The sequence below is a fragment of the Indicator indicator genome, chromosome 16 (assembly GCF_027791375.1).
Source record: "Indicator indicator isolate 239-I01 chromosome 16, UM_Iind_1.1, whole genome shotgun sequence".
Lineage (NCBI taxonomy): Eukaryota > Metazoa > Chordata > Aves > Piciformes > Indicatoridae > Indicator > Indicator indicator.
In genome coordinates this window covers 16,035,174-16,061,726 of record NC_072025.1, presented here as the reverse complement: position 1 = coordinate 16,061,726, position 26,553 = coordinate 16,035,174, and the positions used below count along the sequence as shown (strand labels likewise).

Here is a 26,553-nt window from a genome sequence, read left to right as displayed (position 1 = left end):
TTAATTTAGTGCTATAATTAATCTATACAGTATTCATGTTTTCCTTTTCATACAAGAAATGAGACAATGAGAGAAAAAAGTGATAATGAAGACAAGCTTCTTTGTTCCATTTTTATTTACAGAGACATCTTTTAGTTCCATTTTTCCAAGCAGTGGTGGAATCAATAAATCAGAAACTCTGCACAGAAATCATCCTTTCCTTCAGAAACACCTCTTTGTAATGAAACCCCAATTATTTCCATGAAGAATGGTCAAATTCCTCAGCTGTGTTCTGTTCTGGCTGGGAAAATATGTTTGATTTTAGTTGCAACCGCATGTAAGTTAAACCCATGTGTTTGACAGAAGTTCAACCTACAACCATCTTGGAACATTTTAAATGTGCTACAGAATCATGTAAAAGAAAAGTTATCTATGCCTATATAGACTGATGTGACAACCATCATAAAACATCAACAATGACTAAACAAATAAGGTGTCTTGTGAGGCTTTGAGCAAAGCCCAGAGGCCACCCAGCTTAGGAGTCCTTCTGAGGCTCCAGGGGAATGATAGTGCCTGAGGAACCTGGTGGTGGCAGCAGCACTTCCACACAAATTATTCCTGCGGTGGAATCAGTCCATACAGAATCTCATCATGGTGAGGGTTGGAAGGGACCTCGGGGGATTATCTCGTACAACCTCCCGGCAAAAGCAGGGTCACCCACAACAGATTGCCCAGGATCACAATGTATAGGCGAGTTTGGAATCTCCAGAGGAGACTCTACAACCTCTCTGAGCAGCCCGCTCCAGGGCTCTGGCCCCCTTGCCGCAAAGAAGTTTTTCTTTATGTTTAGGTGACTATTTCTATAAAATCCGTGACTTTACTTATATGTTCAGTCAACTCAAAATATATTTGTTTCGTGATGTATGTCAAAGGGACTTTAAAAGAGATGAGTGAAATCAGTAGGTTTTCAGTGTTTACAGCGCGGTGTTTGCAGTGCAAGTATGAAGTGCTCCAGAGGAGGGAGCTGTCTTGTAACAGATGGAATTGGATGGAGGGAGTATGGCTTTGAACGGCAAAGATGTGAAAATGAAATTTAATCTTTTCCTGTTTAGAAATAGGCAAAATGTTAGGAACGACATAGCATATACGCATAACATATAGGAAAGTTTGTTAATAATCTCAGTTTTTCTTAAAGCATTATTGACTGTTTTGCTGAAAAAAAAATCCTTCAGGTCCACTTCAATTTGGTATTTTATGATTCTATGATTCTCAAATATTATTTTGCTTTTGCAAACCACAAAATTTTAAAACATATGGAATTCATAGTGGTTCTTTATACGAAGTATTTACATTCTAAGTTTTGTTGTGGAATTTGCTCTGCACTTTTCTCATCATCTGAGTCAGTCAGTGTTAGCCACGCTTCTTTACTGATGTTTCAAACATTCTGCATTCCAAAATCTCAGTTCTCCGTGGATATATCCAGTCACCCATCTGATGTGTTGGCTTCTTGTCTGATGGAGGAAAACAATGTTACAAGGAGAAAAATAATTCAAACTATATGGATTTTTACGATTCACAACTGAAATTCTTCTTTCTTCACTCCAAATATTTAAAAGAAAAAGCTTCCTTGCAACCGTCTTTTCAGGAAAAAGAGGCCATATTTTGCAGCACAGCAGAGTAACTGTAGTTGCATAAATCATGTGGGCAATTACAGTATAACTAAACTGCAGTTATATGAGGCACATATAGTAACTGTGTGTTCAGTATCTGTCTGGTGTTCACATGTTCTCTGCAAAGGAGTCCAGTGCTTCAGACAAAGGAGCCCTTGCACTTCCCCAGTCACAGGAGCTCATGAACTGTTTCTGCTCCTTGCCTGGAGACAAACACAGCTCTGAAGCTACCGTTAGAGCAGCTGCTGAGCAAGAAGAAAAGCATTTATAGGCATTGATCCTTTTCTGCTCTTGTGCAAAAGACATAAAGCACAGATATAATACCAGTTATAGTGGTCAGTGCTGGAACTGCCAAAGAAGTGGATTTTTCACTCTTCTACTCAGTACCAGGCCATCAAACACCACCTTAGCACCCAGTCATTCGGTGCTACTTCAGTTCTTGGTGCACGTGTCTGTGAGAGATTCCATTTACCACTTCGGCAAATTATGAGTAATGGCAGAGCGCTTTCTTTGAGATGTGTCACATTTGTTGACCGAGCACTGTACAGTGCAAAAACTTACAGTAGTAGTGGTAAGAAATTCTCAGCTGTATCAGCAAGCAGAATAAATCTGCTTCACGGGTAACTTCTCAGGGTAAACGCCTTGAAAGAGTTTCCATCTGAATTCTGCTGGATTCAGACCACAAGAAACTGATCTTTCAAAGAAACAAACTTTATCAAACTGCTTCGCAGCAGTACAGGCAGGGTTGTATTGCCACTCTGTTCACAGAAGTCAAATGTATTTGACTTTGATCTCCTGAATCTTATCTTATGATTAGCATATCAATGTCATGGCTACACTGCATGTGTGTAATATCCAGACTGGCTTTGGTGATCCAACTAGAGCCATTGGTTGTACTCTGATATTCTAAAATTCCAAGTTCCACAGTGAAATATCAGGAATCTTTACATTTAAATTCTCCCTCTTGGAAAGAGAACTGCTATCGAGGAACAGCTGCTCCTCACTGAATTAAAAGCATGTATTTTACTCTTAAAGCAATTTTGCCTACCCAAGGGGGAACCACCATCAAACTGGAGCAAGGCCATTCAGTGGTACTCAACAAAGGGTGACACACACTTTGAGGCAGCCCTGGTTTGTAATGGGCTGGATGTGTTTTGAGCTGATGGGCCAGTGCTGTATCAGCTGGTCCAGCTGAGGCATCACAGGACACAGTCATCCCATTTACCACTGCTTCTCCATGGGGTCCCTCTGCTCCCATCTCTAGTGGGATCCCTCTGCTCCTGCTGCTCTTCATGGTGTGGTTCATATATCCTCAAGGAATATATGGCAGACCTATTTTCTAAAAATGAGTACTTCAGAGCTGTGTGGGAGCAAGCTGGTGTTAAAGCAAGAGAGTGTTCAGTGTAAATCACAGTGTGGAAGTTTTTTTCATCAGTAAGGTGGCTTTTGTTCTCTGAAATTATAGCCTTGTATTTACACAGGTGTTTTTCTCCCCAGAATTCCCTATTCAAAAGAAGCACTGTTCTTCCCATGGCTGGGGTCACAGCCTTGCTGTCTAACAGCTCAGGACTTGCACATTCAGGACTTCTGTGTCTAATGTTAAATTACAGAAGCAGTGGGTTGATAAAATCCCCATATCCAACACTGATTTAAAAATTTATTTAATGATTCTGATTTCCTCATCCATACATTCTTGCTTTTGTACATCAAAACATAGAATCACAGGGTTTGGGTGGGAAGGGGCCTTTAAAGGTCACCTAGTCCAACGCCCCTGCAGTCAGCAGGCATACCTGCAAGTAGAGCAGGTTACTCAGATTCCCAAAACAACCTGGTCTGCAGTGGTTCCAGACATGGGGCATTTCACACCTCTCTGTGCAGCCTGGACCAGTTTCTCACCACTCTCAGTGTTAAAACTTTATTTCTTCTCTCAAGTCTGAATCTGCCTCTTTTCAAACCATGACCCCTTGTCTTGTTACAACAGGCCCTGCTTAAAAGTCTGTCTCCAGCTTTCTTCTCAGTCCCTTTAAGTCCTTAAAGGCCACCAGAAGGTCTCCTTGGAGCCTTCTCCAGGCTGAACAACCATAACTCTCTCAGCCTGTCATCACAGTCTGTCCTCACATCATTGTTGTGGCCTCCTCTGGCCCGGCTCTAACAAGCCCGTGTCCTTCTTGTGCTGAGAACTCATGATAGCGAGCTCCTGGAAAGTTAAATTTTATGGGTTATGTTTTTAGGCTCATTAAAATAATGTAATTACAGAAATGTAGAGAGCCCCCAAATCATAGTAAGTCAGACTTGACAGGAAAGTGCAGACATACAGCCTTCATCACATCCTGGACCAGCGCTGTGCATGCCAAGCACTATGGCAGTGCTTTAACACCAGCAGCTCAGGCTCTTCATTTTCCTACTCAGTGTTTATAATTGACAGTTCTGTAACTGTAATCCTCACGTTCCATTTTTAATTCAAGCAGTTACTTGGGGGAAAATTTAGCAGCCGTTAGTACCCCAACTGAGGCTTGTGTTTTAATTACTAGTGCAGTGGTTTCCACATCGGGGCACGTTAACGATTGCATAGGAGAGAGATAAACGAACTGCTCTGCCAAACAGCGTCTGAACCGTGGGGATTTCCCTGCGGAGAAAACCACGGCGCTTGTTGGGAGCAGCGGATTTAAATAATCGCCCTGAGAATTCCTCATCACAAAACCCAACCAAAAAACTTGACGCTTTGCCATCACCCCTGTGAATCGGGGAGGGGCGGTGACGCGGCCGTGCGGCGCTGGCACTCAGAGCACCCCCGCGCCGCCTCCGCCCCGCACCGTGCGATCCCTTACCCGCAGCTGCTGGCAGAGCGCATTGAGGGCAGGGCTTCAGTCGGGCTTCAGTGCCCGCAGCGCGCCTGCGCCTGCCCAGCGCGCCTGCGCTGCGGGCGGGCCGGGGCGGTGCGCGCAGGCGCAAAACTGAAGAAGGGCACATTTTGAGCCCGGGCAGGTTTCCCCAGCGGGAGTTGCTGGGAGGGGGAGAGCTTGGCGCTGTTTGTTGGGGGAGGCTGGTGCTGGGCGGGAGGGGTGGCGCCGCTTGGGTCTGGTTGGCGGCATCACAGGCACCTGCCCGCTGAAGAGGCTGCCCGCAGCCCGCGGGAGCATCGGCGGCGAAGGTAGCCCCCAACTTTGCTGCGCCGCAGGAAGTCCCTCGAACCTGGCCGAAGTGGGAGCGGGGCTTCTCCGTCCGCTACCCTCCGCGCCGTCTCGGGGCGAAAATGCCGAAGAAGAAGCCCGGGCCGATTCAGCTCAATCCCGCTCCGGATGGATCTGCCGTCAACGGGACCAGCTCTGCAGAGTGAGTGAAGCCTGTTTTGGGGGTGGCCGGGGCTCTAGCGGCGCTGCCCGCGCTTTACGATAGCCGCCGTCCCGTATCCCTGAGGTGAGGGGCGCGGTCGCCCCTGCTGCAGCCTTCCCGCCGCCCGGAGCCGTGCGGTGTCCGCCCGCGGGCCGGCCCCTGCCGGGTAAAGCGCCTGTCCGAGGCGGTGAAGTGGCAGCAGCAGCGCGTCTGGATTACTTTCTCCTTAAGCCGTCTTGCTCTAAGCCGGCACGGCCTGCTTTCCAGAAAAATCAAAATTATCGATTGCTGGGATTGCATTTCTCCCCCCTCCCCCCCAGGGGTACCTGCCGAGAGTCTCCTCAGCGGAATAAGTGGATTGTGTCACCGGCAATAAACAAACTCTGTCAGATGTGCAACGTAAATAAGTCGAGAAAAAAATTGAAGAAAACTTGTATCACTCACTTCTTTTAGTCTTGTAATACTATCCATTGAACCCTTAGATTATATAATTATCTACTAAGTGCCGAACTACACCTTTCCAGCAATGTATTTCATCAGTGTGTGTATGTTTGAGAAATCATTGAAAAATCACAATTTCGTAGAAAAGGCGTTTGTTTGTTTGTTTTGGTGGCGTTTTTTTTCTTTTGTTTTTCCTCGGCTTTAAACCAAACTACCGCAGGTTTCAGTACATTTATTTTTCAGTAATGATCGTGTTAAGCTAGGTACGGCGGTGAGTGTGCATGGAGGAAAGGCTGCTGAGCTTTCTGTGTGTGATAGAAACATTGCACTGTATCAATGTCTGGAAGGTAGGTCTAAGCTAATCATCATGGCACTTGTGGGGATTAAAAAAAAAAGACTGGACGTTCAATTGTTACTCGTCCCTTATGAATCCTCTAAGATTATGGATCTTGGTGAGCATGGAGGCTTCAGATATGCAGATTCAGTTCCAGCACCCTAATGAAGTGTTATAAAAGGTTTTACTCTGAGGTTAACAGGTCTATGTTCACAATTTGATTTTTACATTCAGGTGATGGGTTAGCTCTTAACTGAGCCTTGAACAAAGATGCATCTTGGAAAAACAAATTCCTGTCCCTGTATGGTTGGTTCGGTCTTCTCCTGGATACGTAAACCGAGCTCTGCTAATGCTCATCTACCACCCTGACAGAGTAGGGAGACAATCGCAGTGAGACATACAAGTCTTAGGCTTTACGGCACTCTGCATGTATCATTGTTGCATGTTTTCAGACAGGCTCAGATCTCATTTGACCACCCAAACACCTCAAAATAAATAATATAATCGGCTGTGACATTTCTAGCAAGCTCCTTTGATGAACTGAGAGATGAGCTGTTTAAAAACTGTTCTTTGGCAACTGTTACTGACTATATCTGAGCATTATGATCTGAGTATTATGTAGTTATTATTCTGGATTGATAGGTGGGAAATACTGGGTTTATATTTACTTTTATAGCAGTTTCCATTTGATTTTCTTTTAAGCTAGTGCAGTAAGTTGACTTATTCTTAAGGGATTTCTGTTGCTTATTAGTCTTGTTTTCTAGAATAATTCTATCAGCTGCTGATCTTAGTACTTGAAGTCAATCCCCAAACATAAAACATATTAAATATTGTATTTCTTCACTCAAGAAATGTGATTAATTTTCAATTGCTTTTACATGTCTGATACTCATTTAGTGTTGGAAACCTTTGGAGACTTGTAGGAGTGTTGAGGCTTGTTTAAACTGATTAACTGTTTTGCTTCATTTTCTGGTTTGTATGTTGATTTGATTGTATGTGTGTCTCCTAGGTTTCTTTGTCATATGAGACCTTATACCCAGCTCTTGCCAGGCTTAGAGTTGTGTTGAGTATTTTAAAAAGAAGTAGCTTAGAGAAAGTAAGTCCAGCAACCTGTTATCCTATAAACAGCCATAATTAATTAATTGTGGAAATACCTCCTCATACTGCTAATATTAACTCCTCATTGTGAAAGATTTCAAATAGCAAATATTTACATCACCATTTGGAAATTTGGGAATGAAATTGAAATTTGGGAATGAAATTGAAAACTGTTGGGCTTTTCCCTTCATCTGTAGAATTGTTTCTTTTTTTGTTTCGTGTTTTTTTCCTCTCCTGCTCAGTGCTTTTCTTGTTTTCCCTTTTGGTTACAGCTTGAAATCAACAGTGTTTGTCAGCCTGTGTACATTGTCAAGCCTTTCAAGCATGCTGTGCATCTGTGAACTACCATGTTAACACTTTATAAAGCTCTGTTCCTGGTATGATGGAATTTTGGCTGTGTGTGTCTCCAGTTACTCATTTGCTTCTACCATACACAAACCTATCTTTGCAAATGATTTTGGATGCTTCCCTGTTCTTCAGCAAGGATCTCTGAAGAGAAAGAATGCAAAAAGCTCAAATTACTTAGTTGAGTAAAATGAGAGTTCAAAATGAGGTACTACAATTGCTGTCAGTAAAGTCATGAAGGACCTAAACATCCAGAAGGAAGGAAGTTATTTAGGCCCAAAGGCAATGCTGGCACAAAATCAAACAGATATGTACTGGCCATCTGTTGTACGTTGGAATTCGGAAACTTTCTAGCTGTCAGAGGTAGAGGGTTCTGTAACACACTCCAATGAGTATTTGACCCTCAGAATCTCTTGCTAATTTTGAAATATTGAAGCTTAATACTTTCAGGAATGAGTATATATGACACTTTGACTTCCTGAAAGAGAGGAAGGGGAAAGGGAGGAAGTGAAAGAAGGGTTGGATGATTCAGGATGTCCTGCTTTCCATTCTTGTCTTCATCCTTATTTGGTGATGGTAACTCATTGACTGGAGTAAGAAGTAGTTTATAGCATGAGGTACACGGCTTTAAGAAGACTGCACGAGGCCTGGATCTCACTTGCATGACTTGAATTTTTATTTCTTTTCCCTGGCAAGGTATTATAAAGGAAAGTTAATAGTACTTGCAGTCTAAATGTATGTATACTAAATATTTTAATGAAAACATCACAGTGCTTTTCTGTGGAAGCAATTTTTGTTATTTGTAGCAATTACTTGAATTATTTGTACAGGATGTTGTGGTTCTCTCTAGGGCCTTCCAAATCCTTAGCTGGACAGTAGAGACAGCTTAATGAAAGGTTTTCCTATGTTGCGAGCTTCACTTCTGTTTTTGACACTTTCTGCTGAGGAGTACTTGCACAGAAAGAGTTGAACCTGTGCTGCTGTTCTTGAGCTCCGTGTTGCTTTAGATCATCAGAATGAAACCAAAATGATACTGGCCAGCTGCAGGTTTAATTTCATTCTGGTACTTTCGGAGCTGCACAGTTACACTTGTGTAGAGATCTTGCAGAGAAAACGGGGAGGGGGAAAAACCAACCAAATGTGAAAGAAAATAAAAGGAATACTTTGCTTCTGACTGAACATGCTGGGATGGTTTACTGCCTTAGTAGCCAAAAGAAACAGGACAAAATCTCCACTTTGTGTTCTTTTCAGACTTCTATTCTTGCATATCTGACAGTCATTGCTCAATGTATATGTTTCTTTAAATCCAAGCTAGACCCAGAATATGTAGTAGAAGCTCTGCAAAGAAGCAGGAGGTTTCAAGATAATGGCACTTTCTCTAATGCAGTAAGTTTTTTGTTCACCTGAAAATTACTCTTTACCTGCATCTTTACAATAAAAAAAAAAAAGACCAATCAATAGAAAGGGTCATATTTATAATGAGAAAGGTAATTTGATACAAAATGCTTGTGAAGACAAGGTGCCACTAATTTTTAACTTGCTGCAGGTAGCCAGGTAAGGCATGCATGGTGATATGCACAAACCATACTGAGGCAGAATCGTGGAATCAACAAGGTTGGAAAAGACTTCAGAGATCAGTACTACTGTTGTGTCTCAGATTGGATTTTATATTGAGGTGCATATCTTAGATACCTCTTTGTTTGTTTATTTATTTATCAGTCACCCTGGGTGAAAACTTAACTTTAACCCAGCCATGGTCTCTCACATGGCAGAACATAATAGGAGCCCCCTATTGTTCTTCAGCCTTCGTCTCTGCTAATTTCTTTGGCACATTGAGTCTTACAGTGGCTCATCACTAAGTAACCAAACTCTGCTTTTAATATGTTCAATTAATGTATTTATTAATATATAATTATGTTAATACATTACTGATTATTAACTGCTTTGGCTTCTTAAAATTCCTTTTTAATGAGATTCAAGTAGATGCTTGATAATTTTTTAAAACTGGAAAAAAAAAAAGTCTAATCATGATTAAGTTACCTATATCATTCACTGTCCATTCTCACTCAAAAGGAGATTGCCTTCTGCTACACAAGTCTTCTCACTGCAGATGCTCTGGAGCTCCACCTTGTTTCAGTACAGTCTGGATCAGTCCTTGACCAGTCCAAATGGTGGGGCTGTGTTTCCACCCCTGGAACAGTTGATTCCAGTGACTCCTTCCACCCCTTCAAGTGAAAGCAAACTGGCTTGCATTTCAGTGCTCTGCTTCTGGCACATCCAGGTGCTGGGATCCCCCTGTCACACCAGAAACACAGATGGGTTCCACTCCTTGTATTTTGATGGCATCAATGCCCTATGTGCCTGTTCCTACTAAAGCTGTAAACTCTTGTGACTTCCACTTGCCAAGCTACTGGTTCCATACAGTCCAATAAACCCAGTTGTCTGCTCCATGTGGCTGGAGACAAGGCCCCTCTGATTCTGGCTGGAATCTCTTGCGTCTTTTGAAGATGGCTTGGGAGTCCCTTCAGGAGGATCAGAAGCAGTATTGGTTCTCCTGCTCTTTTTGGGTGATTTTCCATTGGAAACCAGGGCAGTGTTCTTCCAGGAGAATTTATTTGTAATTCACAGACTCGCAGAGCTAGGACAGGGGTGGGTTTTCTGTCCTGCTTCCTCATGTCCTCCCCGTGGTGACATAAGTAAAACCACAGCGTATGCTGTGGTATGTACCTCCTAGATTCTCTCCCTTGGACAAGAATGTGCCTGCTCCTCATGGCTGAGACATGGGAATGTAGAGGTGAGGAATAGGACAGAGATAAAAGACTGAGTAACCACCCCTGGATCTTCCTCCTGTTCCTGTGATGACCCTGATTCATTCTCATCCCTTGCCAGACGAGTTGCTTTCTTTGTATGTTGCTTTTTCTATGTAGGGGCAGCTGATACTGGTACAGGCTGGTTCTCTGGTGCAGCTGCCATTCCTGCTGATCTGTCTAGGCTCAGAGACCTTCTCTGAGCACTCTGAATAGTGATGAGAAGGACTTGATAGGCATGGGCCAGGCCCCAGCACAACACAGTGATTTCTGTCTCTCAGGAACTTCCAGGCTGACAAGAGACTTTTCCCAAACATTTCACCAGCTTGTCAGGATTTGCACTTGCTCAGGGTTCAAATTCTGAACCACCCAAGGTGACCACTGCCCTAGGCGCTTGTCCATACTCTCCCACACATCCTGCCACTCATGATTATCCAGCCTTGGGGCAGATCTCCAGGTGATACTCTTGAGAGAGACCTATATTGCTCTGGACAAAACCTGGTCCATCAATTGTGTGAGATTAGCCAGTAACCAGCACAGCCTGAAGCCATTCCCTTAAGGTGCCATGTGGTACCACACTGAGCGTGTACAGGACCCTAGCACATTGGCCCTGGCTGTCCCCAGAAAGCAAATGCATCAACATAGTGAATGCATCACAGGAAAACAAATGTATGTAAAACTCTATTAGCAAGCCTCAAGCCTTAATTGAATCATCTTGTTATCTTGCTTCTCATTATCTCAACCCTTTTGTCTCCTGCCAAAATTGACTTAGTTAAGACAGCTGCTTTTTGAGCCCTGCGTTAGGCACCAAATATGGGCTGTCCTGGGTTAACACAGCCTCCTCTCACAAGTCCCTCTCCCTCCACACAGATGGGAGGGAAAGGAACACAAAAAAACCTGTCTGGGTTGAGATAAAGAATATAATGAGATAATACAACACACCCTTACCTTAACCTATTTGCAGAAAAGGACAAAAAATAGCCCAATGAATTTAAATCTTACTTTAATATGCTGTAAAGAACTAGGTCTTTGAGAAGTATTTAAGAAGTTAGGTTTTTTCCAACCGTAGTGGTTTGGTGCTTCAGTCTTTATCACCTTGGGAACTCTTTTTTTTTTTTTTTTTTTTTTTTTTTTTTTTTTTAAGGACATGGCCTGAAAGAAAGTCCAAAGACAAGGCTGTGGTGCTGTTATTGGTGGCGCTTAGACCCATAATGGCCAATTCTGAGCAATTCTTTTTAAAAAAGTCTTAATTATAGTACCTCTGTGCCTTAGAAACATAAAAACTGAAAAGTCATTTTGTAGAAATGGATGACTAGCAAATTGCAGCCATAGGTTAAGAACAGCACTATTAATTTGTCAGTTTTTTCTTGTTGTTTCTTGCTGGTTTTTCCTCTTTAAATCACATTTAATGAAGCCCCTGAATAACTGCCATGCCCTCTGCCTGTGCCTGATAGTCAAAGAATTTGGGAATAAAGCAAAACTGGTCTGAACTCCAGTTTGTATTACAATTTGCAAAATAAATAGTTGCTTACTTACAAGGCATCTTGCAATCGTCTTGTTTTTCTCCATCTTTCTCAAGAGGATTTTACTTGGGGCTTTGTAGGAGTAGAAAAGCATATTATCTCTCATTTTCTGTAGTGTAGGGTAGAGGGTTTTTTTGGTCTTTAAGCTTCCCTTGTAAAATGGTGTGGCATGAGAGGAGCAGCAAAAACAGCAGGTTCGTTTTTTTTTTTTTTTTTTTTTTGGGTATGAGTTCAGTTGAAGTGAAGATTTTCATAGCTTTTTTTTTAATGCTTGATCAGTTATTTCAGCCTTTCTTCTGGGGGGATTTTTTTTCTTTGCTTTTAAAATCACACATTCTCTGAGAAGGAGCAGCCCCTGCGTGGAGTTCTTGTGATTTCAGGGGAGCTTCCCGTGTACGTGCAGTGCTCTGAAAGGCTAGGTCCTGGATTTTTATGACTGATCTGGATTGTAGTTACATTGAATATATCTGTGGAATTATTGCAAGCTTGTAAATGTTTTTAAGAATAAAGTTCAGAGACTTTTCTTTTTCTTCCTCTACTAATGGAGGATTATCCAGGCTTACAAACACATGTTACGAGAGAATACATGTAGGCCATCATAAATGCTAGATAATTACAAGAAAACTGAGCTTTTTTTCGTCCACTGATTCTTCCAAATTTAAACATAGTCATACCATTCTTTTTAAATGTGCATGAGACTGTTCATAGTCCTTCACTGAATTAGAAATAACGTTTTAATAATACTTAAGAAGCTAATAGAGCACATGATCTATTATAACAAAACAGCAGAACATAAGAGCCTGCATCAACGTAATAACTTTTTATATTACTTCTGGATGCATTTGGTGAAAAGATTTTACAGCTGAGTGAGTGTACAGAATTGGTATGGAAATTAATGCAAGTGGCACATTGACCTGTGCTGTTCTTACTTCGCAGGCAGCTTTTAATTTACAATTATTGATGTAGGAACAATTTTAAGATGCTTAATACAGAGATAACATTAAATATCAAGTCTTGTTATGTATTTGCACTTACATTAAGTGTAATGACAGTAATGGAGGCATCCTTAAGTTGTTACGATGGTGTCTTTGTTCAAAAAGTACAGACCAGTTTAGGAGAGTTAAATGATGTAAATATAAGTATTACGTTCCAACGAGATGAAAGGTAAGGAAAGTGCAGGCTGTAAACGTGCATCCACCCACTTTTCTGTCCCCTAGAGTATCAATTCTCTAGATGGTTACAAAGATCTGATTTCACAATTAAGCATGTGCAAGATCCTGCTCCTAAAGAAGTCCTCCCCTTTCTTTGCTGTGCCCATGTATTCCCTCTGTTTCCTTTCTGGGTATCAGCTCTGGCAGTGAGATAGGCTTGCTGCTCTGACTGAGACCTTTCCACCAAAGAAGGACAGATTAGTTTTTGGAGGGCTGCTGCCTTGTGCTTGCAGCAGCATTGATGTAGACTTGTGCTGAACTTGATCAGGCAAGTAATCCAGCTGAAAATCTGCAGTGCTTTTTGGTTCCTCAGTAATGAATGGCTGGGGCAGAGTGAGGCAGAGCCACCTCCTTTGGCAGGAGCCCAGGCTTTTGCAAAATTCAGGGACTGTGTACTTGGAGCCTGAGAGATACTGTTGAGATATGTTGAAATTCAGTAATTACAGCAATTTCTGAGTAGCACATCTTTTAATTGAACAGTCTCAGGTCTCTGTCTTGAGAGGAACAGATTACCTGTGAGACCTCCTAGTGTTAGCTGGTAGCTGAAGAGGCTTAAAAGGAATACTAGAAAGAGACTAGGTAAGCCTAATATGTAGTTGAATTTTTATTTGGCATAACAACAGTGCTACTGTTGTTAATCTGGGCAAAGAGCCTTTGCTGTAGCAGTAGCTTGAAAAAACCCAAAACCAACATGAAAATTGTGGGTGATTTAGATGAGACAAGAAATCCATCAGCTAGTTATTTGCGGGGCTGTTAACTAAATAGTTCAATGTATATGGAGAAACATTCTGAAATGAGGAAGGAATTTTCTTTCATGTGTGGTAAACTGAGATGTTCCCTTTAAATTATTAAGTTCTAAATTTTCCAGAAAAAAGCCCCTCCACTCCTTCTTGCCTGTGTTATTCTTTTTGCCGCTGCATTTGTTCTCTCATCATTGCCCTGGGGATTGACTGGGCTTTATAAAGTGTACAAATTCCACTGCCAAAACATAAAAATGTCTTTGAGGAAGCAGCTAGTTGGTAATGTCAGTTTTTAGTTTGCTGCATTTTTGGGGAGCAGGGTCTTTCTTCCAAAGTCGTTTTAATTTTGATTTTTTAAATTATTTTTTTAAAGGAAGACATGGAATATTTTTTTTTATGTTGGTAAAAAGTAGTAATTGGATTATTTCTGATTTCTATTCAATGGTACTTAGACAAAATCTTGATTATGCTTTGGAATGAATGTGCAAGGCTTCCTGCCAGTGAGTACCCACAGGAAATGAACAATTGGGAAGTACTAATTCACTGCTCAGCGACTCTGCAAACATCTGTTGAGAAGCAGTTGTCATCCTGAGTCTTGTCTGGACAAGAGGAGGGTGAATTCCAGCAGAACTTCCACATCCTGACAGCTGAGGACCTGGCCTTTCACCTGGATTCAGTTGCCTCAGACACCCAGCAGAAGGAACTGCGGTGTCCATGACTGCAGCACATGCATGCAGCTGGTGAGGGTCTGGAGATCAGGTCTTATGAGGCTGAGGGAATTGGTGGTGCTTAGTCTGGAGAAAAGGAGGCTGAGGGGAGACCTCATTGCTCTCTACAACTCCCTGAAAGGAGAGTTAGGCTGAGGTGGAGGTTGGTCTCTTTTCCGTGGTAAGAAGTGATAGGATGAGAGGTTTGTGCCAGGGAGATTTAGGTTGGACAACAGGAAAAATTTCTTCCCCAAAAGGGTTGTCAAGTCTTGGAATAGGCTTCCCACCAGTGTGGTTGAATTCCCATACCTGGAGGGATTTAAAAGCTGCAGAGGTGTGGTGCTGGGAGGCATGGTTTAGCACCAGGCTTGGTAGTGTCTGGTTAATAGTTGGCCTCGATGACTATTTTCCAACCAGAATGATTCTAGGGTTCTATGAAAAATGAGTAAGAATGGAAACATATTATTTTACTTTACAGCCTGAGTACTAGGACAGGGATACTCCAGCAATGTCTGATTCTTTGGGTGATTCTTCTGATTATTCTTCAGTGTCTTCTAAGGGTTTCTTAAAACAAACCTTGTAACTCCCTGGCAATTCCTTGCTTCTTCCAGTGTTTTTTACAACTCAGCATTGTTTTGTGCTTTTCTAGAACTTTTTTCCGTGTGGTGGGAAGATGAGTCAGTGGGTTTAATGTAGCAAATACAGCCATCACAGGATACATTTTTTTTGGGGGGGAGGAGGGGAATCTGTCTGGATATAGATATGTTTGTGTATTTATATGTGAGATATTAATTTCTTCCACTATGTCTCTAGTTTGGTGTTACGCAATTCATCATTTGAAATACAAGCAAGGATTCAGCCTTCCATCCGTGGCCTTCTCTGAATGCCAGTTAAGGGAGTTTTTGTGTGTTTTCATCTGCACGTTTTGGCAATTTTTTTTCCCAGTTCCTGATGTTCACTGCAGCTTTTGATGAAGTTTGTGCTTCTGTGTTCCGTGTTCAGCTCTTGCACAGAAAGCATCTCAGTTCTAATCCTGGCTTTTTCATGGCTTTGTAAACCAATACTGTAACTTCATCTTTTTTTGTGGTGGTTCTCAGGCTGTGCCCCTACCACATAAGGGAGTCATGAGGATACTGTTACTATTGCAGTATCTATTCCTGTTTTTTCTCGTTAAATGTAACTTGTAGTTCAGAGATAAAGGAATGGAAAGCAGGACTTGTGTAAATACAGGTGTTGGCTGATGATCAGAGCTTTAAAACTTCTATTTATCCCTTGTGTCTTAAACACTTATTTATCAAGTTCCTTTTTTCTGTCCATAAGGAAGTGTTAATTACCCCATAGTTCTTTTCTTGTTGTTGTGTGTAGTGCTAGGAGACATCAGTGAGAGGTGCAGAGATAATTCCTGAACGGGAGATCCAGAAGTTGGATTTCTGATTCTGGATTGCTTAGTTTGAGATGGCAAACTTTATTTGTGACAGACTTGGAATTCAATGCTACACTAAATCCTGAAGAAGCTTTTTATCTGAGAAGAAAGAAAAAAATAACAACTAACCAAACCACCAGTTTGTATTGTTCAGCCACAGGGCTAAATGTGTGAAAGCAGTGCTAGAGCCTTGCTGGCAGCTATTGCAGCCACCCAGGATAATGGGCTGCAACCCCAGTGGTGGCTTGGAACACCTGCAAAAAAAGCTGGTAGTAAGGCCCCCAGGGCATCAATTTGGTATCTGTCCCTTTGCACCACTGCTCGTATCTGTGGTCTTACTCTCTTTGGTGAACTCTTGTCTTCAGTTTAGACCTGTTATTTGGCTTGCTTTGGCTTAAGTAGTCTGAAATATTTAATGGGGTTAGGCTAAAGCAAAAGAGGGAGGAAGCTTAAAGCGTGGATTCCTACATGACAGCACAGCCTATAAGCAGGTTCTGAAGTTAAATTGTACCATTAGTTGGAGACTTGAGGAGACTTCAAGTCCTATCACATTTTCTTTATGATAAATGCCTTCAGCTTTAGAGATTTTTTTTTTTTTTTACAGTGAATTAATCCAGCAGGAACCTTTTTTGGGGACAGAATAATGCTTTTCTAATACTTCTGTTTTACATATCTTTTATTAAGGAATAGATTTTAGTCAAGTTCACTGCTTCTTGTTGGGCAATTTATTTCTGGCATTATTAAACCCCCAAATATACCCAGTCATGTCTGTTGCATTGTGAGAGTAGAATGGAATTTTAAGCTGTTAAAATTCATGCTAGAGGTGAGAGGTACATTGGTCAATCATATACCCCACTTAAAGGTAAGAGTTATTTATGGAAGACCTCTAACATGTTGCAAGGATTGAAAATAAGCAGGAATTGAAAAATAGTGTATTTTTCCAAAACAAGACTTCTCTGCACATATAGTGAGTTTGGATCTTGTTGCTGTTTGAGCTGTTAACTGCAAGTTTTATGAGGTCATATGGGAGTTAGCCCAGACAGACACCTCTGCAGTCAGCTGTGAGACTGCTGTAATTACTTTTATCCTCCATGTTATTCTGTGAACTGCTCTTTGTTAAAAGAAAAGTTAAATACAAATTTGTCTTACTGCCCGAGTTTGGCACACTTGTGCCAAATAATAGTCTGTCTTTTCAAAACCACAGAATGTCTTCATGTTCCCTGATTGAGGTTGTTCATGGAAATTATCTAGTGAACTGCCTACTTTCTTCTGTAAATTGACAGTTGTGTAGGCTTTGGGAAAGTGTTGCTGTTCTGGAAAACAACCCCCAAGCCTCTATCCTGTTGTGACAGTAGATCTGAAAGTGAACCTACTTCTTTCTGCTTTCACTCATACTAATTGTTCAGCTTGCAAAACTGATAGTAATAGCTTTGAACAACTGTTTGACAAATTGCTCTTAAAGACTATGTCAGAGTTTTTTTTTCTTCTCTACCACATTTTTTTTCCCTCTCTCTCTAAAGTAGACTTCAGGCTTGAGTACAGCTTTAATGTAGCCTTTAGGGATGAGTGTATGATTAACTTGTCACTAATGTGAACTAAACCAAAAAATTCTCAAGAATGTGGAGTATTATTAGTATGAATTAAGAAGAAGGATTTATTTTCTGGTTTTGTTATTATATGTACTAGTGGACTAAAGGCAGCATTTCTCTTCTCATTACTGGTTCAAAGAGAGCAAGTATGCTCTAAAATGTTAATGCATCTCTTCAGGACTATTTTCTTCAGTACTGGAGTGGCTGCCCCTAAAAGCTGAGAAGTCTTTTCTTGTCTTCTGCCCATCTTTATGTATAGGGTGAGAGCACTGTGCAGGATCTGTTACTATCCCCTGCCTAACCTGCACATAGGAAATAAAGGTTTGCTTAATATCCCCTACTCACCAACACTTACCTGCAGTGCCCACCTCTGAAATGTCCACATGTTGACAGCAGTGTTAAATCATGAGGGGTTTGGTGTTTAAACAGAAAAAAAACCTATAACCAAACCTTAATGGAACAGGCTCCAAATGTGACTTGGTGGTCGTGGTATTTGTGACAAACATTGTGCACTTGGGAGTGTGTGGATATGACCACGTGCGTCTCTGAGGAGCAGAGAAGAGAAGATTTAATCCAGCAGTAACTGGGGGTGTTGCCATGCACCCAGTATTCTTTTATTCTCAGCATCCCCTTTGACTCTGTCAGGAGGTGATAGGCAAGACAATTCTGAAGGTTTCAGATGAGGTGGCTTTGAGTCTGAAAGGCCCCCAGTATCCCTATGATTCTCCTCAGAAAACTTTTTTCACCTCTGATACTCCACAAACTGACTGCAGGAGGGGTGGATGGTGGTTTCTCCAAGATGTCAGATTGCAGTTGTCTGCTGGCCTCAGAAATGTGGATTTTGCATTTTGAATATTGTTTTGTGGGGAGCTGGGGTGTGGTTGTGTGTATTTGGTAGGAGACCACACTGATACAAGCCTCTTCTGCTTTCTTTTTACACTTCTGAGGTTACAGAAGTGCTGCGTGCCTAAGAGGAGGACACTGAGTGAGAATCAAAAGATAGTGATGTTCTGGAAATTGCACTGTTTCTTTAACAATGACCTCTCAGTGGCTTCATTCAGATGATCACATTACCAGAGCTGGGTTCTCTCCCTAGTGCAGTATGTTTAGTATGTGCTTGGCTTTAAAACTGATAGCAATCAATTAAACGATAACCCATTGCTTTAGAGTAGTGCTTGGAACAGTGAAGCACTGAGGTGATTTGATGATTTCCTGCTTTGATGGAACTCTGGCAGAGGCGTAGAAATTTGACAGGGAAAAAACAACTCCAAGACTGCAGCAGGTAATGGTGATGAATTTTAATAGGAATCTTTGTCTCTGAATAAAAGTTTTATATAAGATTAAGTAACTACTAGTGCTGCTTCTGGAGGCAGGCATTAGCACACTAGCATGCTGCTACTTTTAGATCCCAAAGCTTCCTTAACATTTTCTTGGTGTCTTAGTGATGAACTCACTTAAGTGTTTCCTCCTCTGTAGTTTGTATGTGTTGGTTTAGTTTGCTTTGTAAAACTTCATATACAATGATTTCCTTACCCTTCTAGATGTGCTCTGTGCTGCAGTTTGGCTGTGATGTTTTTGTATGGTGAGAGTCCAGATACCAGCCATACTTAACCAGTTAGGGGATGGTATTCTTTAGAGTAGTTTGAGTTCAAAACTGAAACTATCAAAGTCCTGCCACCTAGAAATACAGAGAATAGATTACCATCACCCATCTTGATGGCACAAAGATACTTTTGAAACATTTATTTGCATTTGAAATTGGTTAATATTTAGTGCTCCAAGCAAAGGGCTGGAATGAAAAAATTTGGTTCTGTCCTCATGTCTGGCATTCAGCCTACCTGGAGATGTTCTTTTAGTTACATTCTGAATAGTAATTCTGACAGTACATTTATCTTTCAAAAAAGTCTGCAGGTTCACATCACATTTAGAGAATTGGTCCTGAAAAATTCAGGTGAGATCAGAGAACTTCATTGCTGTCTTCTTGCACGTCACTGCAAGTAAGAAAGGATTCACCACTGCAGCTTAGAACATTCTGGTGATGTAGCTAGTGACCAATGTTCTAAATGGAGAAACCTGGTGTGGGGGAGTAATACTTTTCTATCTCTGAGAGCCTTTGGAATCTTCTGACTGGTGTTTGAACAAGAAACCAAGTAATAATTTATACTTTCAAGCAAGGAAATGCCTGTATTCTAAGTGAATACCAAGTCTGAGATTGAAATGAGCAATGCAAAAATACAGAGGTACATTAAGCTAACAGAGATGTGCTAAATGCTACCCTAGCAAATTTTTTGTTAGTAAAGCATCAACATGACTGACTGTTTTGTTTCATCACACTAGCAATTTGTCTGTTCCAACAACTCTATATTGTCTCCAAACCTGGATAACCCCTTCTGCTGGACAGAAAAACTGAATAGTTGTTTTCTTCAAATCCAAGCAAGAAAAGCCTTGCTGCATCCTGTTTCTGTGACTCTTGTTTTTCTAAATGAGCAGTCTGGCCTTCTTAAGTAATCCCTAAATGACAGCAAGGTCCTTCTCAAAACTTGTAAATAAGATAAAGATTACTTGCTGTGGCTTATTGGGCCAGATTTTTCCAAGGAAACCGGTGTTTCTTAAGATTGGATTTTTTTGGAGGAGAATTTGGTTCCATTTTGGTGTTAAATCGATTTACACGTTTCAAGGGGAGTTAAAGGTATCACCTGCTGAAAATCTGGCTCTGTGTATGAACTATATCAAGTTCCTAAACATAGTACTGATATAATACTATTATTAGGAGCTTGATGTATTTTCATTTCAGAGATGTTTAACATAATTTGACAAAACTGTTGCCATTACATTATTTGTATGTTCCTTTGAATTGTGTTGTATCTTCCAGATTCTCTTGGCTCCTTTTGAAAGGGAGAACCAGGCAGTGGATGCTAAAATCTTGTGTGGTCCTGACTTCTTTAAAGCAGTGATACACAATAGTAGATCTGTCTCTGCAGAAGTCCCATCCAACAAAGCTGCCTCATTCATATGTTTTGTAGGCCATATTTTCTGGACAGCCATGATCTTGATATAAGCACAGGTCAAAGGTACTATGAAACAGTTTATTTTTAATGACTGAACAGGAATTATCAGGTTGGTCTACTTCTAATTTTAAGAAATACTTGAAGGATACTGTCCGTCCCCCAAAATACCAGGGATCTCTGTTCTGCATTTCCACTAGAGTTTTACAGAATAAAAAGTAATCTGTACTTCCTACAACTACCAGTGTATAACATACTGCTCAATAACAAGCCCACTGATTTTATGTTGCTTTCAACTGTGTGTGGAAGGCTTGGTGGTGTTCAAGCCTGCTACAGGAGTGAACTACCTGAGAGCAAGCAAGCAAGTAGCATGTCACCACCAGAGCACTTGCCAAGTCACCAACCAGAGCACTTCATCTCCTTCCTGACTGCAGGCAGTGGGACTGGGGAGGTTAGCGGTGCTGGCCTGGCTGAGTTTGTCACTGTGTCTTCTTAAAAACACTTCAGTTCCCTCTTCTCACAACCCCTTGTAGGGTGAAACACGGAGTTTGTGTCCAGCATTCATTGTTCTGGAGTTTATTGTAGGATTTGTTTGCTTTACTGTGCATGTTGGAGGGGGAAAAGATAATCCAGTGATTAATCTACTTTCTGTTTTGCGTTTTAGAAATTAGATTTCAAAAATGTGTCTGGCTTTTAGTGGTTCATCTTTAAACCAAAGTCTGTCAGTCAGATTAATGTGATGTTCCTGTAAGCCAAGCTTATCTACACGAGGGAACTTCATTGTGGATGGTCTAGGATATTTGTTGTATGATTATGTTCAAGTATGATTACACTGATATAAAGCATGATACAGGGGCAGAAATAGGTGTATGTTTCTCTTGGTAGGATAGCTTGAAAATGAAGTATCTGCAACAGAATGATTTTTTTTTTTTTATATATATACTAAAGATATTTATTACAATATATCTGCAGTAGATTAAATGCCTCAGACTTTACTCCGTAAGACTGTTGTGGTTTGGAGCAGCAATGCCAAGTGACATTTGCTCAGGGTGAGTGATCTGTGAAACTTGCTCACAAATGTTGCCTGGTAATCTTATGCTTGGACTCCCCTCTCCATCAAAGGTCTCATTCTGTTTCCTCTGTTTAGCTTTTCTAAACATTATCACTTCCTAAGTTACCTTAGCCATTGCATCCTGTCTCACGTATTTAAAATGATACACGAGGTGGGGGTGCGTTGCCAGTTAAACTTTCAGAGTGGTTGTGATAGGAAGGAGCTGTGAATGCTTACATGTATATTATTTTTATTTGCCTTCATTAAACATTACAAACAGTCAAACCAAGACTGTTATTCTGCCCGGAAGTGCAGGCTCTTTAATGACTGAGGGGTTCATCCTGTAATTCTGTCGAGTCTGGGGCTTATTTGTCATTGCTTCTTGGAGAATTAACCTGCTGTCTTCTCAACTGACCAGTCCCTGACTGGGCATTCAGAGAATGTCATGTTTCAAAAGTGGACACTGATGAACTGATGAAACAATTTTCTTGATTATTGGTGAAATTAAATTATTTGGGACTCTTAGTGGGACTCTTAGGCTCTGAAGAAGTAGATTCTATTCCTAAAGCTTTTCATTCTAGCAATACTGTATTCCCTGAGAACATTGCACTAAATCTGGCTAAGCAAAAGAAGTATTTACTATTGAGTATTTACTCTTGCAGGAACTTAGTTTGGCTGTTAGAAGGAGGATATTGTTAATGAGCTTTTAAGTTATATTATTGGGATGAAGCACTTTTGTAGGATCTGAAGTTATCCACAAAGAATTTTCCTGAGACACTGAACTTCTGTTTGTAGCCCCAAATGGTGCTGTTTCAAGTTTTGTGTTTCTATTTTGTATTGTTTAATGATCTTATACCTATGTTTCAAGTAGATGTGCCTTTAACACAAGAAAAAGTAAGCTTAACAGCTTTGGGCTGTTTCTTTTCCGAAGTTAAAAAACCCAAACCACCACAACTTCTGTTTCCAGTGGCAGTGTTTTTAATGCATATTTGTATGTCTGTGCTTGATAACTTGTTACCAATATCTAAATAAGAAGCTTCTGAGTGGATTAGTAGTCACAAAATTATGTAAGAATTAGTAGACAAAACATTTAGACAAACTGTAGGAAATGACAATACAGTCGTTGAAAATGAGAAACTAAAAATAGTGTGGAGTGATGTGTTGTGATTCATGAAATCTCTGGTCATAAATGCTGAGTCATTGAGCCACTCCTATAAGTAGTGAAACATGCATGAATTTCGTCAGACCTTCAAAGATGGGGAGGATGAGTGTCCTCTGTATATGTTTGTCATTGTTTTATCTGGAATGAAATGTTTATTTCAATCAGAGTGCCAGTAATATGTCTGTCATGGAGATGACTGTACAAGTTGGATCCTTACAGATAATGTATATAGGTGTGGAAATGTAGTGGATTTAACCTCTGACCTCAGTGCTCTTGCTCTTCCTCTTGCAACCCTGCTGGGTAAGCTCAAGCAGCTCAGTAATCAAGCTGTTCTTTCTCTGTTGTACAGAACAAATTTGGAAGCACTTCAGAAGAAGCTGGAAGAACTAGAGTTGGATGAGCAGCAACGAAAGCGTCTTGAAGCATTCCTTACCCAGAAACAAAAAGTTGGAGAGCTAAAGGATGATGACTTTGAGAAGATCAGTGAGCTGGGAGCAGGAAATGGTGGGGTGGTCTTCAAAGTATCTCACAAGCCTTCTGGTCTCATAATGGCAAGAAAGGTGAGCACCTCAAAAATAGGAGCTTGGGGAGTTTTTTTAATTAAGGAGGTTGTCTCTGAATTAGAGAAATAAGTAGTGTTGATACACACAAAATAATACTGTTTAGTGCCAGCCATCGGAGAAGATGTGTTTCAGAAAGGAAGAAAGGTTGTACGTCCTCATCCTAAACTTCCCAGTTACAGGATAGTATAAATGAGGGAAAAGTGACAGTATCTGGTATTCTGGACTGTAAATTTAGAGGAATGGAAAAGGTATCATCTGTCCTAAGATCTTCCTTCCCAGCTGCAGACCAGAAAAGGGCCTCTGGATAATGCTGGAAAGAAAAAGAGAGCCTGAGAATGAGGGAATGCACTGCAGTGCAGTGACATCTTCTGTTTTCTAGTTTCATGGTGCAGATGGCTTCTGTGCAAAAAGGTACTTGTCCTTCTGGCTAGAGTGGCTTTCAGGGATTCAGCTGTATGCTTTACAACCAGTATCAGTTGTGACCTAGAACTGAGGGTTATATTTTCGTAAACTGAAATAGCTCAATGTTGTAATTCTCATTTTGTTTATCTGAGGAGCTCTCAATATCCCTGGAAACCAAATACAGTAAGGGAAATGCCTGATCTGTTTGAGTAGCTCATGCCTTTGAGAAGGATACAACAGGTCAACTCAAATCCCATTATTATACTACACTGAAAGCTTCCATTTTTTTTATGTTGAGAAGTTGAAGGACTTTAGGTAGTTCTTTTTGCTGAAGATGATGCTGTACCCTCCTTAAAACTAAAGGAAAATGTGCATGTACTGACTTGAGGAAACCATGCTCAGTACACTGATGGTTTGGAGAGAAGCAAAGAAAAATGCCCACTTCAGGTGTGTGAGAAGTACAAAATATACAAATCACTGAGATTTTCTTGAACTAAATCCATTTAACTGTTTGGTTTTGTGAATTTTGTTCTTGGTTTGGTTTTTTTTGCTGGATGATCTTTGAGGTCTCTTCCAACCAGATATATTCTGTGTGATTCTGTATGCAGCTTTTTTTTTTTTTTTTTTTACCTACTGTGGGGTTTAACAGGAAGTTTTGCCCCAATTCATTAATATTCAGTGTAACAGATGTCTGAACTGCAATTTTTCTTTCATATATTGACTAAAATTTGCTTTCTATATTGTGTCCTTAATTTTCCCTTTCAATAAAGAAATGCATTTCATGTGTTGTATGAAAAAAAGCAGCTGAGTGGAACAAAGTATTTTATGTAATCTCCCCTTTGGCTTTAGAGTCAGTTCAGGGAGTTTTTAATTTGAGGTTCAGCTCATTCCTTCCACTAATGCTTTACAAACACCTGTGCAGATATTTTTCAGCAGCTGCTTCTGAGTCAGTATGTTTTTTACACATTTCCTTTAAACATTTGTTTATGGCTTTTCTTCAACATAAAACCCTTCAGTTTTTGAACCACCCATAAAAAAACCAACCACTAAACAGGTAAGTGAAGAAAATGGACTGGAATCATAAGTTTCTGATAGAGAACTATTTTGTGAAGAGAGAGAAATTCCACCTTTTCCTGAGTGCTGATGTTTCAGCTTTCTCATGCTGTGTTGCAGTGGGTTTTGTCTCTTTGCCAGTAAGAAAATAATGATGGATTATTTTACAGTTAAGTCACAGAATAATTCTTGTTGGAAGGGACCTCAGGAGGTTGTGGAGTCCAACTTCCTGCTCAGTGCACAGTCGACTATGAGATCAGAGCAGGCTGCTCAGGCCCTGATCCACCTAGGTATTGAAAACCTCTGAACAGTCTGTTCCTTCTGAAAATAATGAGGAGTGGGTTATTTTACAGTTAATTCACCTAGAGATCAAGCCAGCTATTCGAAACCAGATCATTCGTGAGCTGCAAGTTCTACATGAGTGCAACTCTCCTTACATAGTGGGCTTTTATGGAGCTTTTTACAGTGATGGAGAAATCAGCATTTGCATGGAACATATGGTAAGTCCATATAAATATGAAGTTATTAACAGACCAAAGAATCAAATACTGTCTGTTGGATTTGCTCTGCATATTGGGTTGAGGTTGGGATACGATCTGTCTTATCCCCTTCTCCAGTATCTGCTTTTTAGTAGAAGCTGTACACATGTAGTCTCCCAACTGCCTCTCCTTTATCCATGGTCTTTTTCATGTCGATTTATTTACCCAATTCTGCTACTTAAAACTAAACCCAAATGGGAACAAGTGTCAGCTTCCATGCAGAATGGTCCAGCTCTCTTGCTACAGCTGTGTAGTCCTTAGTAGCTATGATAATGAGTCCAGTTAGTTCTTAGTTAGCCAAATCCATATTTGTCTCCTTTTTCTCCAGTTTTACAGAAAATGAAAACATAAAGGAACAGTAAACAGAAATGAACAAGCCCAGAAGATCTTTAAACAACTTTTTAAGTGCCAAAAATATTTCAAACTGTGTTTCATTTTAATACAAAAGTACACTTTCTTCTTGACATCTGTTTGCCTTTCTCTAACCATATGGAGCCAAACCCTTAAAAGTAAATTTTTGGTAATTAAAGGTCAGTCAGATTTTTTCCTCACTTGCTTGGTAGGGGATGTTTTTAGCAGGAAGAAATACAACAAATCTGAAGACCTTTTTATTCTTTTTCTCCTTGAGGGGGGGAAAAAAAAAGGCAGTTTTTGTAGAGAGAGAGAGAGCTTATTTTTTCTGGAAAGTACTTGTGATTGTTTTAATGCTTCTCTGGTCTTCTCTTACGGAAATTTTTAGAAGGAATCGATGGTTGCCTAGGAACGAGCGATCAGGAGCCAGTTCTTAAGCATGTGCTAGCCGAATAGAAGGTGTGCATACCCCAAAATACAAATGACTGTTGGGAATTGTATAGAAATAAGTTTCTCAAAATTGAAAAGAAAAATGAAAACTAGGAAAGGAGATGTTAAAAGTGACAGCCTGGGCCTTGTTTTGGAGTATGTTATTAAACGTCACAATTGCACATCTGCAGTTGCTAAAAGAAACATGTATGTTAACACATGACAGAAGAGGTGGTGGTGGTGTATAATTCCATGTAGAGATTAGAGGCATGAAGAATCTCAGTTTATTCATCAGAGAGAAAATTAACAGGATTTACGAGTTCCTCAGCGGGGACTACTACACCTGAGAGTAAACATCTCTTCACTTTTAAGAGAAGGCAGTGTGAAATCTGCTGCTTCAGTGCTGAATCTGGTCTGAGTCCAGCTGGATACAAGATTTTACACATGGAACAGTTGATCAATAAGATACGATGCAGGGAAGGATTATTTAAATACTAGTCTAAATTAAGCCATTAAGCTGCTGTCTTAATGAGGAGCCTCAGGTGGAAAGTTTTGGTCTCCTTTTGGACAAAAGGTGACATAAGAAACTCCATTGTCTTTTTTGTGCATAACTTTCTTTCAAATCCTGCCAGTCAGAATTCCTATTTTTAGCACTGAGTTACAAAATGTATGAATATGAACAAAAAGTTGGAGGTGGAAAAGGCATAGAACTTGAAGACTTGAGCATTTGATATTTTTAGGAACATAAATCCAAAATCAATGCATTAACTTTGCTTAGCAACAGGTATTTAACAGGCA

General features: G+C 40.6%; 1 protein-coding gene across 1 annotated transcript in view; it reads left to right on the top strand.

The window, feature by feature from the left end:
- Positions 1-4,884: 4,884 nt before the first annotated feature.
- MAP2K1 (mitogen-activated protein kinase kinase 1) overlaps positions 4,885-26,553 on the top strand; it is a 36,724-nt gene continuing 15,055 nt past the window's right edge. The window contains exons 1-3 of the mRNA XM_054387814.1: positions 4,885-4,982; positions 22,768-22,978; positions 24,790-24,936. Coding sequence (XP_054243789.1) covers positions 4,903-4,982; positions 22,768-22,978; positions 24,790-24,936 — 438 coding nt within the window. The 5' untranslated portion in view covers positions 4,885-4,902. The remainder of the gene's footprint in view (positions 4,983-22,767; positions 22,979-24,789; positions 24,937-26,553) is intronic.